Raw genomic sequence first — 19,179 nt, 5'->3', positions numbered from 1 at the left:
AAATAGAAATTTCATAGACTTTGGTGGGAGAAGGAAACGCATGCATCTTTGTGACCTCAAACACACAGCAAAAGATGCCGTGTGTGAACTTAGCCTTACTGCCTACTTACATTAACTAAGTGCTATTGCAAAACTATGATGAGCTTGATGACAGGAGATGAGACGTAACTGCAGACATAATCGCATCATGACCAGTGGTTTAGAATTAAAATCGAAGGCCTCAGACACACGGTATGAAAATTGGAGTGAGTGGAATGCGATAAAACACTCTGCGAGTGCAGAGTGAGAATGGCAATAGCCGGCAACGGAGGTGAGAGGGAGATAATTCCCTCCCCTCCTCAATGCTGGCCAGCCCCTCCTCAGCATTGGCCAGCCCCTCCTCAGCGCCAGCCAGCCCCTCCTCAGCACCGACCCACCCCTCCTCAGAGCCGGCCTGCCCCCCGCAGCTGTGGTCCGATCACACGATCGGACCTCAGTTGCAGTGACACTTGCATGAGACTCAGCTCCCGCTGTGCTGCCAGTGTGAGCCGAGTGTCATGCAAGGATCGCAGTTAGTCCCCCGTGTGGCCCCGGCCTAAAAGAATTTCTAAGAAATTAGAGCAGTTCTCTAGCTATGCCAGTTCAGCTGAATTTATCTTCCCCTTAAGAACCTTTTAAAAGAGGTAGTCCCGGAATTAGAAAGGGCCTAGAACAGCACCACTCTTGTGTATGGGCTTTTGTCTGATATAGCAGCTTATAACAATTCACTTGACCATGGAGGAACTATACCAGACATTGCCAAGGACAATAGCGGCACTGTTGCAAGAAAAAAAAGCAGATCCTTTTTTTACTGATTCCGGACAATCCATTTAATACACGACCTATATTTCTTTTTTTATTCATGTCGTTTGTAGAGTCATCAAGCCCTGCATCCTGTTCATTTACATTGTACGCCGCACTTTTCAGGTTCCTTTCTTTGTTCTTGCTCACTAACAATAACCAGACATCTGTTTTGCTTCCTGCAATGACTTTATTTCTGGTAGGTCAGTGTTCTAGCCTGGCAGTCTTACTGCAGGTGCTTGACCGTGTCAATATACAGTTCTATATCCGGTCTTCTTGGAGATGTTTTGCCCTCAGTTGTCTTAACTTCTTTCCTGTCTTATTTTTCTTGAGCTGGAAAACACTTAACTGAAGATTGTCACAAAAGTGATGAGTAACTGAAGCAGAGGCACCTAGACTACTCTTAGACTGGGAACCCTGCACGGTCCCGTATCCCAGAGGTACACCCAATGATGGCAAGGTCTGGACCACCTGCGTGACCCTAACTGCTGGCCGAACCCTGGTCTAACACCCCTGGGAAGTGTCGGAACCGAAGAAAAAAGAACTCCCACAAATAATGCAGACAGGGGAGAACTAAAACACATACACACTACAAACAGACATAGGGGAGAGACAACACATGCACAGGAAGAAATAACATATAGAAAGGAAATAATCTGATGTCACACTTTTACAAGTAGTAGGCACGTTCAGACAAACAGATGTCTGAAACACAACAAAAACACACCTCAACAACACCACAGACAAGGGTGACACCAGGGAAACACTAACAACAGTGGGTCCTGGTACTAGTGAGAGGGTAGATGTACACTACCTGTTTTAACTGGCACTGTATTCTCGGAGCCAGACCCTATACAGGTTTCTCAACTGTTGCCGAGCAGGAATACCTGATGCTAAGGCGTGGGAGGTAAGGTACACTTGACCCACTGATGCACTAACACAACAGGAGGGAACGTGAGAAAAACAACCGAAATGTAGAAAATACGTCTCAGGATGAATCCACAGCAGCTCTTTCCACCAAAGTGGCTAGCATAGAAATTGCTTTGTATAATCAGCAACGATTGCTGGGCAACCTAGCTAATTAAACACAACTGGGCATGGCAACAAAGCAGCTACAGCTGAAAAATACTGCAGGAAAGCTGCTAGCAGCAAAACTGACATTGACTGTTTCTGCACCAAGAGAAACAACACCACATTTTGAGTCCAATATGGAGATGAGAGGATCCAATCCAAAAGCTGTCACTAGTCTCTAAATGCAGGGAGACGACCGTGACAACAGGAATATTTCAACACAACACAAGGTATCGTACAACTGATAACCAAAAACTGGAACACACACTAAGGACCGGAATGGCTGGAGGTATAATTGGTGATGAGGAATGGTATCCAGCACCTTATAAAGGGTGGAAGCAGCTGAGAGTGGTCATTAGCAACCAGTGCTCCTAGCAGCAGTTCACAAGTCAGCAGGAATTAACTCCTGCTGGACTGAATAGAAGTGAACAAGAAATATCCAACACCTGGCTGTGGCTGAACCACTAAGGCTGTGTCCGCACTTTGCTTTTTTACCTGCTTTTTCGCTGATTTTTCAACTGCAGCGTGTTAATGCCAAAAAGCATGCGTTGTGCTTTTCAAGCATAATCTATGGGAATTTGGGCTTCTTGTGCGCACTATCCTGTTCAAAACGTTGTGTTTTTGTGGCAGAAATTTGGGCAAAAACTCTGCTTTAGGCTATTTGCGCACTTTGCGTCGAGGTACTTGCAGTTCAAAATGCAAATGACAAAAACAATTGACATGTTGCTTCTTTAAAAAGCAGAGTTTTTGCCCAAATTTCTGCAACAAAAACGCAGCGTTTTGAACAGCAAAGTGCGGACAAGAAACCCAAATTCCCATAGACTTTGCTTGAAAAGCAGAACGCATGCATTTTGGCATTAAAACGCTGCAGTTGAAAAAGCAGCAAAAAAGCAGGTAAAAAAGCAAAGTGCGGACACAGCATTAAACGCTGCAGTTGAAAAAGCAGCGGAAAAGCAGGTAAAAAAGCAAAGTGCGGACATAGCCTAAAAAATAATTTGGGGGGCCGCATTCTTTGCAGGACAAAGTGACATTTTTATTGGTACCATATATATTTTATTTTTTCTTACACACCTTGGGATCACTGATTTTGAACATTTTCACTTGTTCATTATAGCAAACGTGCACATTCTTTGTTTAAATATAAACATTTTTTTTTTATATATATATTTTATTCCTTTCTTGTAACTAATAGTCTTACAATTAGCACTATATAGAAATTTTGACCAACATCTTTTAGTAATGTTCCCCATATTGTTGTAACGTGCCCATCCTTGTCCCCTTGTAGTATTGTGCCCCATCCCACAGTAATGTGCCCATCCTTGTCCCCTTGTAGTATTGTACCCCATCCTAGTCCCCATCCCACAGTAATGTGCTCATCCTTGTCCCCATCCTAAAGTAATGTTCCCCATCCTTGTCCCCATTTTGTAGTAATGTGTTCATCCTTGTCCCCATCCTATAGTAATGTCCCCAATCTATGGTAATGTGTCCATCCTTGTCCCCATCTTATAGTAATGTTCCCCATCCTTGTCCCCTTGTAGCAATGTCCCCATCCTATAGTACTGTCCCCATTCTATAGTAATGTGCCCATCCTTTAGTAATGTGCCAACCTTGTCCCCACCCTATAGTAATGTCCCCAGCATTATCCCTATTCTATAGTAATGTTTCCCATCCTTGTCCCCTTGTAGTAATGTCCCCATCTTATAGTACTGTGCCCACCTTGTCCCCATCCTATAGTAATGTCCCCAGCCTTGTCCCCATTCTATAGTCATGTGCCCATACTATAGTAATAATGTCCCCATCCAATAGTATTGTGCCCATCCTTGTAATGTCCCAATCCTATAGTAATGTCCCCATCCCCAGCCTTATCCCCATCTCATAGTAATGTGCACACTTTGTCCCCATCCTAGTCCCTATCCTATAGTAATGTCCCCATCCTAGTCCCTATCCTATAGTAATGTCCCCATACTATAGTAATAATGTCCCCATCCAATTGTATTATGCCCATCCTTGTAATGTCCCAATCCTATAGTAATGTCCTCAGCCTTGTCCCCATCTCATAGTAATGTGCGCACTTTGTCCCCATCCTGTAGTAATGGGTCAGCAGCTCCCCTCACCTTCCACAGACGCCGGAATGAAGCTGATGGGAGTGGTCTGCGGCCCCAGATCCACAGTGATTGGAGAGATTGGTCACAAGGCCGGTCTCTTCAATCAGAGCTGGGGGCGGGTGAAACACAGGTCACCCAGCTCCAGCCAATGATCAGGGCTACAGCTGCACTGATCATGGCTGGATTTCAATGTTTTCGTGATTTTCAAGGGCTGAAACATTAGTGGCTGTGATTGGCTGAGCGGCGTTTGTCAGCCAATCACAGCCTCCGTAGGTCCGGGGAGGAGACACCACCCCTCCTGAGGTCCCCTCCTCCCCGAATCTAAGGTATTTTGCAGCGATCGTAGGCACCGGGGCTGTGATTTCGCCATGACGTACTGGGTACGTCATGGGTCCTTAAGTACCAGGGAGCCGTAACGTACCCAGTACGTCATAGGTCGCTAAGGGGTTAACGTCCAACACACACACACACCATTCTTACCTGTCCCGCCCTCCCTCCGCTGCCTCATCTCTGCTTCGTGCGGCACCCAGGCCCGTGCCACTGTTTACTATCGCGGCAGGTGCAGTGTCACTGTCAGTGATTTATGTGAGATGATTGTATTGCCGGCGCGAGAGCACAGCGGCGGCAACACATTCATCTGACATAAAGTGCAGACAGTGGCTGCGGCCCCTGCACCTGCCGCGATAGTGAACAGGGGCACGGGCCTGGGGGCCGCACAAACTACCCTGAGGGGCCGCACGCGGGCCGCGTGTTTGAGACCCCTGATATAGACCGATACCACTAGCCAGCGCTCATGCTATTCATATAGATTTCCGGGCAATTACTGCTAAGGCTGCTTTCACACTACGTTTTTTTTAACATGCGTCATGAACGTTTTTTTTAAATGCAAAAACGGATCCAGTGCAAATGCATTTTCATTTTAATGCATTTGCAATGGACTCGTGTCAACATGCGTTCACATGCGTTTGTGTGCGTTTTAGTGAGGATCCAGCGACTTGCAGTTTAACTTTTTTCAAAAACGCTACTTGTGTTTTTTGAGCTGCGTCCAAATACTGTTTTTCACTGGATCCTGACTATACTGCACGCAAACGCATGTGAACGCTGGCATGCTGATAGACAGGATCCTGCTTGCTTTACTGAGCATGCCCAGAAACCAGCCTGGCGTGATCAGTCTCTCTCTCCCCCTCACTCTCTCCCCCTCCCTCGCTCTCCACTCTCCCCCGCCTGAGAGCGGCGTGCGCTCGTAACCAAGGTAAATATCGGGTAACCAAGCAAAGCGCTTTGCTTAGCTACCCGATGTTTACCTTGGTTACGTGTACAGGGAGCAGGCAGCCCAGCTCCTAGCAGCTGCGGATGCTCGTAACCAAGGTAAATATCGGGTATCCAAGCAAAGCACTTCGCTTAGTTACCCGATGTTTACCTTGGTTACCAGCGTCCGCAGCTGTCAGATGCCGGCTCCCAGTCTATCACGTTCAGTTCCCCTCACTCCCGATCACATGACTTCAATGCCCGCCCATAAACTTAAAGTGACAGGATCCTGTAAAATAACACATGCGTTTTTCTTTGAAATACAGGATCCACTTTTACAGCAAAAAAACGTTCATGACGCATGTTAAAAAACGTAGTGGGAAAGCAGCCTTAGATGAAGCCATAAAATAATTTATAGTGCTGCAGCCTATAGGGTCCAGAAAATAGCAGGGTCACTTCACAGCACAAATCATTTACTAACATTTACCTCTTTTCATCTGAGAACTATATAGTTTTTAATTCATTTGCTCATGTTTCTTTGTAGAGCAAGTCACCATATATAATTTCATATTTGTATATCTTGGGGGAAGAAGTAAGAAAAAAAACACTATACCATTCTTTTTTTTTATGTCTGAAATAAAATAAGTATAAATATACTTATTGCACAGGTTGTCACAAATACGTCAATTTTTTTATTAAAATGAGGTGCGATACTTATCTTTTACTCTATATTGTGCCTGTATAATACAGACGTCTTCCCGCCATCATACATGTAGTGCGCGAGTCGGAAGTATATGGAGTGGACTCACGGCAGGTAATGGCTGTGTTTTACAGCCAAGACCTGCCTATAACAATCAGAGGTGGAGCTCCACTCAACCCACGGCTGTTAACCTGTTAAATACCACTGTCAAACTCTGACAGCGGGATGTACATGCACCGGCATTTAAGAATGCCAAAATTGTTTTGTTTTCTTTTTTTTTGTTGCTACCCCAAAAAAAACTGGAATAAGAGATAAAACGTCATATCTATTCCAAATTGATATCAATAAAAACTTCAGCTCACCCTGCAAAAAATAATATAATATCGAAAGAAAATTGAAAACGTTACGGGTCTTTGAAAATGGCGATTCAAACCCCCCCCAATTTTTTTTTTCTTTTTTTTTTTTTCCAAACTTTGGGTCCAACACTAAAATAATAAAAAAAAATTGACTTGCTTGGTGTCATCATAATCATACTGATGGGGATAATCTTATTTTCAGGTTAGTTTTAACACACTATGTATACCATAAAAAAATCACGTCAGAATTGTAGTATTTTTTCACAATTTCTCCAAATTTGGATTTTTTTTTTGGGGATATTTTCCAGTACACTATGTGGTAAAATTAATGGTGTCATTCAAAAGTACAACTTGTCCCTGCAAAAAACAAGCCTTCTTATGGCTATATTGACGGAAAAATGAAAAAAGTTATGGTTCTTGGAAAAAACGTAAAAGTAAAAATTGGCCCTATCATGAGGGGGTTTAGCCCTTGTATCCGGAGGAGAGTATAGGCTTTTTTATGTTAATGGGGCAAACATGGGGGATGAGAAGGTGTTGTCCTAGGAGTGGTCAAACCCTTTAAAATAATAATAATAATAATGACGATAATAAAACTGGAAACCACTTTTGATGAACGCTTTAATCATACTCGCCAAACACGTATATTGAACCAGAAAAATTCTGGAAAGCAAAATGCCAAGAAGCAATAATATATGGAAATGAAATGTAAGGCTTCCATAGTAAATACCTAAAATAGCAGCATGATGGAGTATTTATGTGTACAGTAACTTTCCAGCAGACTTCTGTGTAATGTTTACTTGTGCTGTATAAATGGAGCTTCTGGAAATTGCCACCTACCAACATGGTCCATGCTGACCAGGCAGTATTTTTAGATATCTTACTTCGGTAAATGGCAACTACACACCCAGGAAGGCCGGAAAGCAAAGATAAACTTTTTGTGGATAGTGCAGGACATTGCAAAATTATATTTTTTGATGGCAACGTAAACGTTCCACTTCTATACTCCAGTATGTGACAACACAGGGAAGATGTGTCCATAGTGACGTCACATGGTAGCTCCTGCTGCAGAACCTCACTGCTCAGACATCACTGTGTGCTCAGTATCACTGCGGCCTAGTGCTCACATAGGAGGGAGAGGAAAATGTCACCGTGCGCAGCTTGCAAAGTTCTTTGTTTTGCACATTAGCAGGTTTTTTAAAATAATTCTAGAAAGTGCACTTCGCGTTGCATCAGTGCTCATCTGGCTGTCAGTCAGTACGGGGAACACAGTTATAGCTGGCTGTCAGTCACTGCGGGGGGGCGGGTATAGCCGGCTGTCAATTAGTACATGAAGCAGTTACAGCCGACTGTCAGTCAGTGTGGGGGGTTACAGCCAGGTGTCAGACAGTGTTGGAGACGATTACAGCCGGCTGTTATTCAATGCAGGGGCACAGTCAGCCGGCTGTCAGTCAGTGTGGGTGGCACAGTTACAGCCGGCTGTCAGTAGATGCAGAAGGCGCAGTTACAGATGGTGGTCAGTCAGTGCAGGGGGCGGTTACAGCTGGTTGTCAATCAGTGTGGGGGACAGTTACAGCTGACTTTCAGTCAGTGCGGGGGGCAAGGTTGTAGTCAGCTGTAAGTTAGTGCAGGGAGCGTGGTTACAGCAGGCTGTTAGTGCGTGGGACAGTTTCAGCCAGCTGTCAGTTCAAGGTCTGTAGTTACAGCTGGCTGTCAGTCAGTGCGGGGCAGGTACAGCCGGCTGTTAGCAAGTGCGGGGGCATGGTTACAGTCTGCTGTCAGTTCAGTTAGTACTGAATGGCTCGGCTACAGCCGGCTGTCAGTTAATGCAGGGGGCATGGTTACACAAGGATGTCAGCCAGTGCGGGGGGCAGTTACAGTTTTCTATCAGTCGGTACAGAGGGCATGGTTACAGCTGGTTGTCAGACTGTGCAGTGGCGGTAACGGCCAGCTGTCAGTCAGTGAGGGGGTGTGCGGTTACATCCGGCTGTCAGTTAGTGTGGTGAATGTGGTTACAGCTGGCTGTCAGTCAGTGGGGAGGTGGTTACAACTGGCTGTGAGGTGGGTGCTGTTACAGTTGTCAGTTAGTGCAGGTGGTGTAGTTACAGCTGGTTGTCAGTCAGTGGTGGGGCGGGGTTGCAGTTGGCTGTCAGACAATGCGGGGGTTGGTAACAGCCGGCTGTCAATTAGTGAGGGGGACACAGTTACAGCCAGCTGTTAGTCAATACAGGGGTTAGTTACAGCCAGCTGTCAATCAATGCACAGGGGGATGGGGTTGCGGCGGTTACAGCTGGCTGTCAGTAATTGCAGTGGGTGGTTATAACCGAGAGTCAGTGCGGGGTGTGGTCACAGCTCTCGCTCACCATACACAGAGCAGTGACTGCGCCGGCACCACCCCTATAATTGAGAGCCCAAAGGAGGAATAACATTTATTCGGGGGGGGTTAAGTGTGGGTACCGTACATGTTCAGAATGCTCTTAACTGGCAAAATAACGCCATATCTGCAAGTTAATAGCGGGGGGTTTTTTACATGACCAGTTCCATTTAATTCTGTAGTCTTTTGGCTGGAAAAAGATGTATATCCTAGAAATGATTGGGGTCCTATAAAATAAAGGTCTCATTGATGTGGCTGGCAGACATACATGGATTGGCCAATATGTGCCCTAATTCCCTTAATTTTTTTAGCTATTTTCTATTTAGCAGGAATGCAGCTCATGTTTCATATATACAGTGTTTGCATATGTCAAAATATATACAGCGTGATGCTGTATTCTTTGGTTTGTTTGTATAATGATAAATAGATTTATGTATTATCTGTGGGTGGCACGGTGGCTCAGTGGTTAGCACTGCAGTCTTGCAGCGCTGGGGTCCTGGGTTCTAGTCCCACTAAGGACAACATCTGCAAGGAGTTTGTATGTTCTCCCCGTGTTTGCGTGGGTTTCCTTTGGGTTCTCCGGTTTCCTCCCACACTCCAAAGACATACAGATAGGGACTCTAGATTGTGAGCCCCAATGGGGACAGTGTTCCTGATGTATGTAAAGCGCTGTGGAATTAATAGTGCTATATAAATGAATAAATATTATTATTATTATCTATGGATAAATAGATGATAGATCAAAGATAGATAATGGATGATAAATACATACTACTGTAGATCGGTAGATGACTGATTGATAGATATGTGATGGATAGATATTCGCTGATAGATATGTGATGTATAGATATTAGCTGATAGATATGTGATGGATAGATATTAGCTGATAGATATGTGATGGATAGATATTAGCTGATAGACATGTGATGGATAGATATTAGCTGACAGATATGTGATGGATAGATATTAGCTGATAGATATGTGATGGATAGATATTAGCTGATAGATATGTGATGGATAGATATTAGGTGATAGATATGTGATGGATAGATATTAGGTGATAGATATGTGATGTATAGATATTAGCTGATAGATATGTGATGGATAGATATTAGCTGATAGATATGTGATGGATAGATATTAGCTGATAGATATGTGATGGATAGATATTAGCTGATAGATATGTGATGGATAGATATTAGCTGACAGATATGTGATGGATAGATGTTAGCTGACAGATATCTGATGGATAGATATTAGCTGACAGATATGTGATGGATAGATATTAGTTGATAGATATGTGATGGATAGCTATTAGCTGATAGATATGTGATGGATAGATATTAGCTGATAGATATGTGATGGATAGATATTATCTGACAGATATCTGATGGATAGATATTAGCTGACAGATATGTGATGGATAGATATTAGCTGATAGATATGTGATGGATAGATATTAGCTGATAGATATGTGATGGATAGATATTAGCTGATAGATATGTGATGGATAGATATTAGCTGATAGATATGTGATGGATAGATACTAGCTGATAGATATGTGATGGATAGATATTAGCTGACAGATATGTGATGGATAGATATTAGCTGATAGATATGTGATGGATAGATATTAGCTGATAGATATGTGATGGATAGATATTAGCTGATAGATATGTGATGGATAGATATTAGCTGACAGATATGTGATGGATAGATATTAGCTGATAGATATGTGATGGATAGATAATAGCTGATAGATATGTGATGGATAGATATTAGCTGATAGATATGTGATGGATAGATATTAGCTGATAGATATGTGATGGATAGATATTAGCTGACAGATATGTGATGGATAGATATTAGCTGATAGATATGTGATGGATAGATATTAGCTGATAGATATGTGATGGATAGATATTAGCTGATAGATATGTGATGGATAGATATTAGCTGATAGATATGTGGATAGATATTAGCTGATAGACATGTGATGGATAGATATTAGCTGATAGATATGTGATGGATAGATATTAGCTGATAGATATGTGATGGATAGATATTAGCTGATAGATATGTGATGGCTAGATATTAGCTGATAGATATGTGATGGATAGATATTAGCTGATAGATATGTGATGGATAGATATTAGCTGATAGATATGTGATGGATAGATATTAGCTGATAGATATGTGATGGATAGATATTAGCTGACAGATATGTGATGGATAGATATTAGCTGATAGATATGTGATGGATAGATATTAGCTGATAGATATGTGATGGATAGATATTAGCTGACAGATATGTGATGGATAGATATTAGCTGATAGATATGTGATGGCTAGATATTAGCTGATAGATATGTGATGGATAGATATTAGCTGATAGATATGTGATGGCTAGATATTAGCTGATAGATATGTGATGGATAGATATTAGCTGATAGATATGTGATGGATAGATATTAGCTGATAGATATGTGATGGATAGATATTAGCTGATAGATATGTGATGGATAGATATTAGCTGATAGATATGTGATGGATAGATATTAGCTGATAGATATGTGATGGATAGATATTAGCTGATAGATATGTGATGGATAGATATTAGCTGATAGATATGTGATGGATAGATATTAGCTGATAGATATGTGATGGCTAGATATTAGCTGATAGATATGTGATGGATAGATATTAGCTGATAGATATGTGATGGATAGATATTAGCTGATAGATATGTGATGGATAGATATTAGCTGATAGATATGTGATGGATAGATATTAGCTGATAGATATGTGATGGATAGATATTAGCTGATAGATATGTGATGGATAGATATTAGCTGATAGATATGTGATGGATAGATATTAGCTGATAGATATGTGATGGATAGATATTAGCTGATAGATATGTGATGGATAGATATTAGCTGATAGATATGTGATGGATAGATATTAGCTGATAGATATGTGATGGCTAGATATTAGCTGATAGATATGTGATGGATAGATATTAGCTGATAGATATGTGATGGATAGATATTAGCTGATAGATATGTGATGGATAGATATTAGCTGATAGATATGTGATGGATAGATATTAGCTGACAGATATCTGATGGATAGATATTAGCTGATAGATATGTGATGGATAGATATTAGCTGACAGATATGTGATGGATAGATATTAGCTGACAGATATGTGATGGATAGATATTAGCTGACAGATATGTGATGGATAGATATTAGCTGACAGATATGTGATGGATAGATATTAGCTGATGGATATGTGATGGATAGATATTAGCTGACAGATATGTGATGGATAGATATTAGCTGATAGATATGTGATGGATAGATATTAGCTGACAGATATGTGATGGATAGATATTAGCTGACAGATATGTGATGGATAGATATTAGCTGATGGATATGTGATGGATAGATATTAGCTGACAGATATGTGATGGATAGATATTAGCTGATAGATATGTGATGGATAGATATTAGCTGACAGATATGTGATGGATAGATATTAGCTGATAGATATGTGATGGATAGATATTAGCTGATAGATATGTGATGGATAGATATTAGCTGATAGATATGTGATGGATAGATATTAGCTGACAGATATGTGATGGATAGATATTAGCTGATAGATATGTGATGGATAGATATTAGCTGATAGATATGTGATGGATAGATATTAGCTGACAGATATGTGATGGATAGATATTAGCTGATAGATATGTGATGGATAGATATTAGCTGATAGATATGTGATGGATAGATATTAGCTGATAGATATGTGATGGATAGATATTAGCTGACAGATATGTGATGGATAGATATTAGCTGACAGATATGTGATGGATAGATATTAGCTGACAGATATGTGGTGGATAGATATTAGCTGATAGATATGTGGTGGATAGATATTAGCTGATAGATATGTGATGGATAGATATTAGCTGATAGATATGTGATGGATAGATATTAGCTGATAGATATGTGATGGATAGATATTAGCTGATAGATATGTGATGGATAGATATTAGCTGATAGATATGTGATGGATAGATATTAGCTGATAGATATGTGATGGATAGATATTAGCTGATAGATATGTGATGGATAGATATTAGCTGATAGATATGTGATGGATAGATATTAGCTGATAGATATGTGATGGATAGATATTAGCTGATAGATATGTGATGGATAGATATTAGCTGATAGATATGTGATGGATAGATATTAGCTGATAGATATGTGATGGATAGATATTAGCTGATAGATATGTGATGGATAGATATTAGCTGATAGATATGTGATGGATAGATATTAGCTGATAGATATGTGATGGATAGATATTAGCTGATAGATATGTGATGGATAGATATTACCTGACAGATATGTGATGGATAGATATTAGCTGACAGATATGTGATGGATAGATATTAGCTGATAGATATGTGATGGATAGATATTAGCTGATAGATATGTGATGGATAGATATTACCTGACAGATATGTGATGGATAGATATTAGCTGATAGATATGTGATGGCTAGATATTAGCTGATAGATATGTGATGGATAGATATTAGCTGATAGATATGTGATGGCTAGATATTAGCTGATAGATATGTGATGGATAGATATTAGCTGATAGATATGTGATGGATAGATATTACCTGACAGATATGTGATGGATAGATATTAGCTGACAGATATGTGATGGATAGATATTAGCTGATAGATATGTGATGGATAGATATTAGCTGATAGATATGTGATGGATAGATATTACCTGACAGATATGTGATGGATAGATATTAGCTGACAGATATGTGATGGATAGATATTAGCTGATAGATATGTGATGGATAGATATTAGCTGATAGATATGTGATGGATAGATATTAGCTGATAGATATGTGATGGATAGATATTAGCTGATAGATATGTGATGGATAGATATTACCTGACAGATATGTGATGGATAGATATTAGCTGACAGATATGTGATGGATAGATATTAGCTGATAGATATGTGATGGATAGATATTAGCTGATAGATATGTGATGGATAGATATTACCTGACAGATATGTGATGGATAGATATTAGCTGATAGATATGTGATGGCTAGATATTAGCTGATAGATATGTGATGGATAGATATTAGCTGATAGATATGTGATGGCTAGATATTAGCTGATAGATATGTGATGGATAGATATTAGCTGATAGATATGTGATGGATAGATATTACCTGACAGATATGTGATGGATAGATATTAGCTGACAGATATGTGATGGATAGATATTAGCTGATAGATATGTGATGGATAGATATTAGCTGACAGATATGTGATGGATAGATATTAGCTGATAGATATGTGATGGATAGATATTACCTGACAGATATGTGATGGATAGATATTAGCTGACAGATATGTGATGGATAGATATTAGCTGATAGATATGTGATGGATAGATATTAGCTGATAGGTATGTGATGAATAGATATTAGCTGATAGATATGTGATGGATAGATATTAGCTGATAGATATGTGATGGATAGATATTAGCTGATAGATATGTGATGGATAGATATTAGCTGATAGATATGTGATGGATAGATATTAGCTGACGTGCAGATGTCAGTATTAGCCCCAGTGAGATAATGATTAGAGAAGTTTTCTTCCTGAAGTTGTTGTGAAAAGCAGAAGCGGCTGTAGCCCACGTGGTTAGGCTCTGGTTAACTCCTCCACTGCCAGCAGTAACCTGCGCCGCGGTGAGGGGCGTGGAGCCGTGACGGCCTCCCCTCCCATACATGCCACTGGCGTGGATTCTCTGCGTGATAGTGGTGTGTGCTCCCCATATGATGTGTGACCGCAGCTCGCCCTGGGGAGCACAATGAGGTGACAGTGTGGCTGGTGCCCTCCCCCCTCCCCAGTGCTCTGGGTGGCAGGAGCGGAATACGGAAGTGTGCAGTGACAGCTCGCTGACAGTGAGGGCATGAAGCGGCGCGCTGCGGCCAGTGTGCGGCACTGACTGGGCTTAGCATGGCGTCGCTGTCCAGCGCCGAGCGGAGGGCTTTTGCGAACAAGCTGAACAGGTCAGTGCATTGTTTTCATGGCATCCACGTGTGCGGCAGCTGAACTTGGAGCGGTGGAGTCTAGGGCTGAGCTGTGCAGTATGCGGAGTCTCGGCTTGTAGCTACATGTAGCGCTCATACATAACTGATCTGCAGGCCATGTGCATCTACAGCTGAAGCACAGAGTCTGAAGACAGCACACATCTCATCACTGATCACATATCACACATCAGTCATCACAAAACAGATATCACACATTAGTACCACATATCACACATCAGTTAGAACACTCATCACTCATCAAATATACAGTATCACTCATCACATATCACTCATGCATGGCCCATATTAAACATCATATATCACTCATCAAATATAGCACTTCACTTATCACACATTACTTGTTACATAACACTCAAAATATAGCACTTCACTTATCAAAATCACATATCACTCATTGCGTGTCCCATATCACTTATCACACATCACATTTCACAAACACATCACTCATCAAATATAGCACTTCACTCATCACTTATCATGTCACTCATCAGGTATCACACATCACTTATTACTCATCACATATCTCTCATAACATATCACTTATGAAATATCCCATATCACCCATCATGTATCATACATCAGTTATCACATATCACTCAGCACATCCAATATCACTCATCACCTCTCACACCATCAGTTATCGCTCATTACTTCACATATCACCCATCATGTATCACATATCACACACCCTTCATCTATCACACATGACTCTTCTGTATTCAGCTGTTAGGATTCTGTCTTGGGAACCAGCATTATATCTCAGGTGTTTTCTATGGTCAGTGTAGATCTGCATTAGGTGTTTATTACTTATGTCTCCCATCATATTTCTCGCTACAGTTATTCTAAGTGAGGACCCACTCCAATTTTTTGTGGGCCCAAGGCGAGTCTCAGTGGGCCCGATGCACACACATACACAGATACAGTATATACACATACATACATAAACATATTTAAAGACAAATTCACAAAAATACATAGAAACAGACAAAAATCTATACACAGCCATATATACTGACATACATAGTTACACATCGTACATACACACACAGACACATTGCAGATATTTTTAAAACGGGGAAGCCGGCAGCAGCCGCCTCACTTACCTCCCCCGCTTGCATCTGCCAGCAACTCCCCGGCATGTGCAGGGCTATCATAGCCCTTACTAACAGACACCACCGCAAACAGTGCACACTGAGACTGTTGTATATATATATCACAGGAGGGGCTACAGTATGTACAAGTGCATCTCAATAAATTAGAATATCATCAAAAAGTTAATTTATTTCAGTAACTCAATACAAAAAGGGAAACATATATTATATGGAGTGATTACACACAGAGGGATCTATTTCAGGTGTTTATTTCTGTTAATATTGTTGATTTTAGCTTACAGCCAATGAAAACCGAAAAGTCATTATCTCAGAAAATTAGAATAGTTACAACAAAACAGCTGCAAAGACTTCCTAAGTGTTTAACCCCTTCACGACCGCGGGCAGTAAAATTACGTCCTATTTTAACGTGACTTAACGACCAGGGACGTAATTTTACTGCCTAAACTTCATTTGATTGCCGTGGCCATAGCAACGGCTTTCAAATGATGTCCCCTGCTGTTTCTTACAGCAGGGGACCTTTGCTTGACCCCAGGGGGGGCGGCATTGCCACCCCCTATCGACGATCAATGTGATTAGCTGTTCAAATCTGAACCGCCAACCACATCGTTCGCACTAATTTCGGCAGAAATAATGCCTGAATTAGTGCTATATTGTGAGATCCATCTATGAGATGCCGCAGCTGCTGCAGCATATCATAGGTGGACCTCAAACATGCCGCCCCCAGCCCCTGCAGCACTGATTGGAGCGATCGCGCTATGACGCGCAATCGCTCCAATCAGTGTGCAGTGGGGCGGTCTGATCTGCAGGTGGCCGCCCTCCCCAGGCCTGTGCTGGTCTGGGGAGCCTGCCCCAACATGTCTGCAGCGTGCAGTGGCTGGTACTTGTGGTACCACGCCACCGCTGCTGCCGCCACCGTAGCTGAGGTCACCGCTCCTGCTGCATGTGAGTACTGTGCTCACCTTGCAGCCCCTGCGCGCTCCCGTGTTAGCCCCTGCCCGTGCCCCCCTGCGATCTGCCCCCCGACATCCCGATCTGCTCCCCCCCTTCGACATCCCGATCTGCTCCCCCCGCGATCTGACTGCCTCCCCCATTATCTCTATTCTGCTTCTGCAGCTCCCTCTCCGGTCTCCCCCTCTGCTCTCCCCCCTACCCCTCTGCTCCCCCCCTCCCCCTCTGCTCTCCCCCCTCCCCCTCTGCTCTCCCCCCTCCCCCTCTGCTCTCACCCCTCCCCCTCTGCTCTCCCCCCTCCCCCTCTGCTCTCACCCCCCCCTCTGCTCTCACCCCCCCCCTCTGCTCTCCCCCGACGTCCTCTTACCTGTCTTCACCGGCCCGATCACATCTGCCTCCATCGCTGTGTCCTTCCTGGGCATTCTGCTGATCTGCCTGCTGCTCCTGTAAAGCTGTCCATCTCTCTGCCATCTGTTCCTCCTGTAGCTCTTCTGGTCAGTGATCCTCTGGGTACTGTGAGTATAACTTTTTTTTTCTTTCTTTCTGTATCCCCTGTCCATGTTTACACCTCATCCTTCCGTGCGTCCCGCTGAGCGCTGATCAGGGATGCAGATAACGTATCTGCATCCCTGCTCAATTTTTGGCGTGACTTTTTTGCGTATCCGCAATGCTTTTTGTATCCCATCCGTCCGCGCGTCCCGCCGAGCGCTGATCAGGGATGCAGATAACGTATCTGCATCCCTGCTCAATTTTTGGCGTGACTTTTTTCCGTATCTGCGACGCTTTTTGTATCGCATCCGTCCGTGCATCCCGCCAAGTGCTGATCAGGGATGCACATAACATATCTGCATCCATGGTCAATTTTTGGCGGGACTTTTTTTTTTACGTATGCCCGACGCTTTTTGTATCGCATCCGACCGTGCGTCCTGCAGCGACCGATCAGTGCACTGCGTCTGTGCGTTTGAAAAGTCAAATGGCGTTTCTTCTCTTCTGAGCCCCACCATTTGCCCAAACAATTACTTTCTACCACATGTGAGGTATCTGCGTACTCAGGAGAAAATGCACAATACGTTTTATGGTGCATTTTTTCCTGATAGCCTTGTGAAAAAAAAGCTACCTAGTTGAAGCAACCATTTTGTGGTAAAAAAAACAATTTTTTCTTTTCACGGCTCAACGCTATAAACTTCTGTGAAGCCCCTAGGTGTTCAAAGTGCTCACCAAACATCTAGAAAAATTATTTGAGGGCTCTAGTTTCCAAAATGGGGTCACTTGTGGGGGAGCTCCACTGTTTAGGCACCATAGGGGGTCTCCAAACGTGACATGGCATCCGCTAATGATTCCAACCAATTTTGCTGTCAAATGGCGCTCCTTCTCTTCTGAGCCCCGCCATGCGCCCAAACAATTACTTTCCACCACATATGAGGTATCTGCGTGCTCAGGAGAAAATGCACAATACATTTTATGGTGCATTTTTTCCTGATAGCCTTGTGAAAAAAAAGCTACCTAGTTGAAGCAACCGTTTTGTGGTAAAAAAACAATTTTTTCTTTTCACGGCTCAACGCTATAAACTTCTGTGAAGCCCCCAGGTGTTCAAAGTGCTCACCAAACATCTAGAAAAATTATTTGAGGGCTCTAGTTTCCAAAATGGGGTCACTTGTGGGGGAGCTCCATTGTTTAGGCACCTCAGGGGGTCTTCAAACCCGACATGGCGTCCACTAATGAGTGCAGCTAATTTTGCGTTCAAAAATTCAAATGGCGCTCCTTCCCTTCCGAGCTCTGCCGTGCGCCCAAACAATTGATTTTTACCACATATGGGGTATCAGCGTACTCAGGAGAAAATGCACAATAAATTGTAGGGTGCATTTTCTCTTTTCTCCCATGTAAAATTGAAAATTTTATGGCTAAAGTAACATTTTTGTGTTAAAAAGTAACATTTTCATTTTTTCCTTCCACATTGCTTTGGTTCCTGTGAAGCACCTAAAGGGTTAATAAACTTATTGGATGTGGTTTTGAGCAGTGTGAGGGGTGCAGTTTTTAGAATGGGGTCACTTTTGGGTATTTTCTGTCACCTACCGTGTTTCCTTGATAGTAAGACACCCCCGATAGTAAGACGTAGTGGGGGTTTTGGGGGTGTCGGCTAATGTAAGACGTGCCCCGAAAGTAAGACGTAGTAAAAATTTTTTTTTTTTTCTTCTTCTTTACAGTATAGTTATAGCGGCCGAACGCTCAGCTGAGCGCCCTGACATGCCGCCGGCAAAGCGCTCAGCTGA

At 42.4% G+C, this 19,179-nt stretch overlaps 1 protein-coding gene across 2 annotated transcripts in view; it reads left to right on the top strand.

Moving 5' to 3' along the window:
* Nucleotides 1–14,517: 14,517 nt before the first annotated feature.
* DOCK8 (dedicator of cytokinesis 8) overlaps nucleotides 14,518–19,179 on the top strand; it is a 360,169-nt gene continuing 355,507 nt past the window's right edge. For both annotated transcript variants that reach the window (XM_075317756.1, XM_075317746.1), the window contains exon 1: nucleotides 14,518–14,807. In XM_075317756.1, coding sequence (XP_075173871.1) covers nucleotides 14,755–14,807 — 53 coding nt within the window. In that variant the 5' untranslated portion in view covers nucleotides 14,518–14,754. The remainder of the gene's footprint in view (nucleotides 14,808–19,179) is intronic.

This window comes from Anomaloglossus baeobatrachus, chromosome 1, assembly GCF_048569485.1.
Source record: "Anomaloglossus baeobatrachus isolate aAnoBae1 chromosome 1, aAnoBae1.hap1, whole genome shotgun sequence".
Lineage (NCBI taxonomy): Eukaryota > Metazoa > Chordata > Amphibia > Anura > Aromobatidae > Anomaloglossus > Anomaloglossus baeobatrachus.
This window is presented reverse-complemented; position numbering and strand designations above follow the sequence as displayed.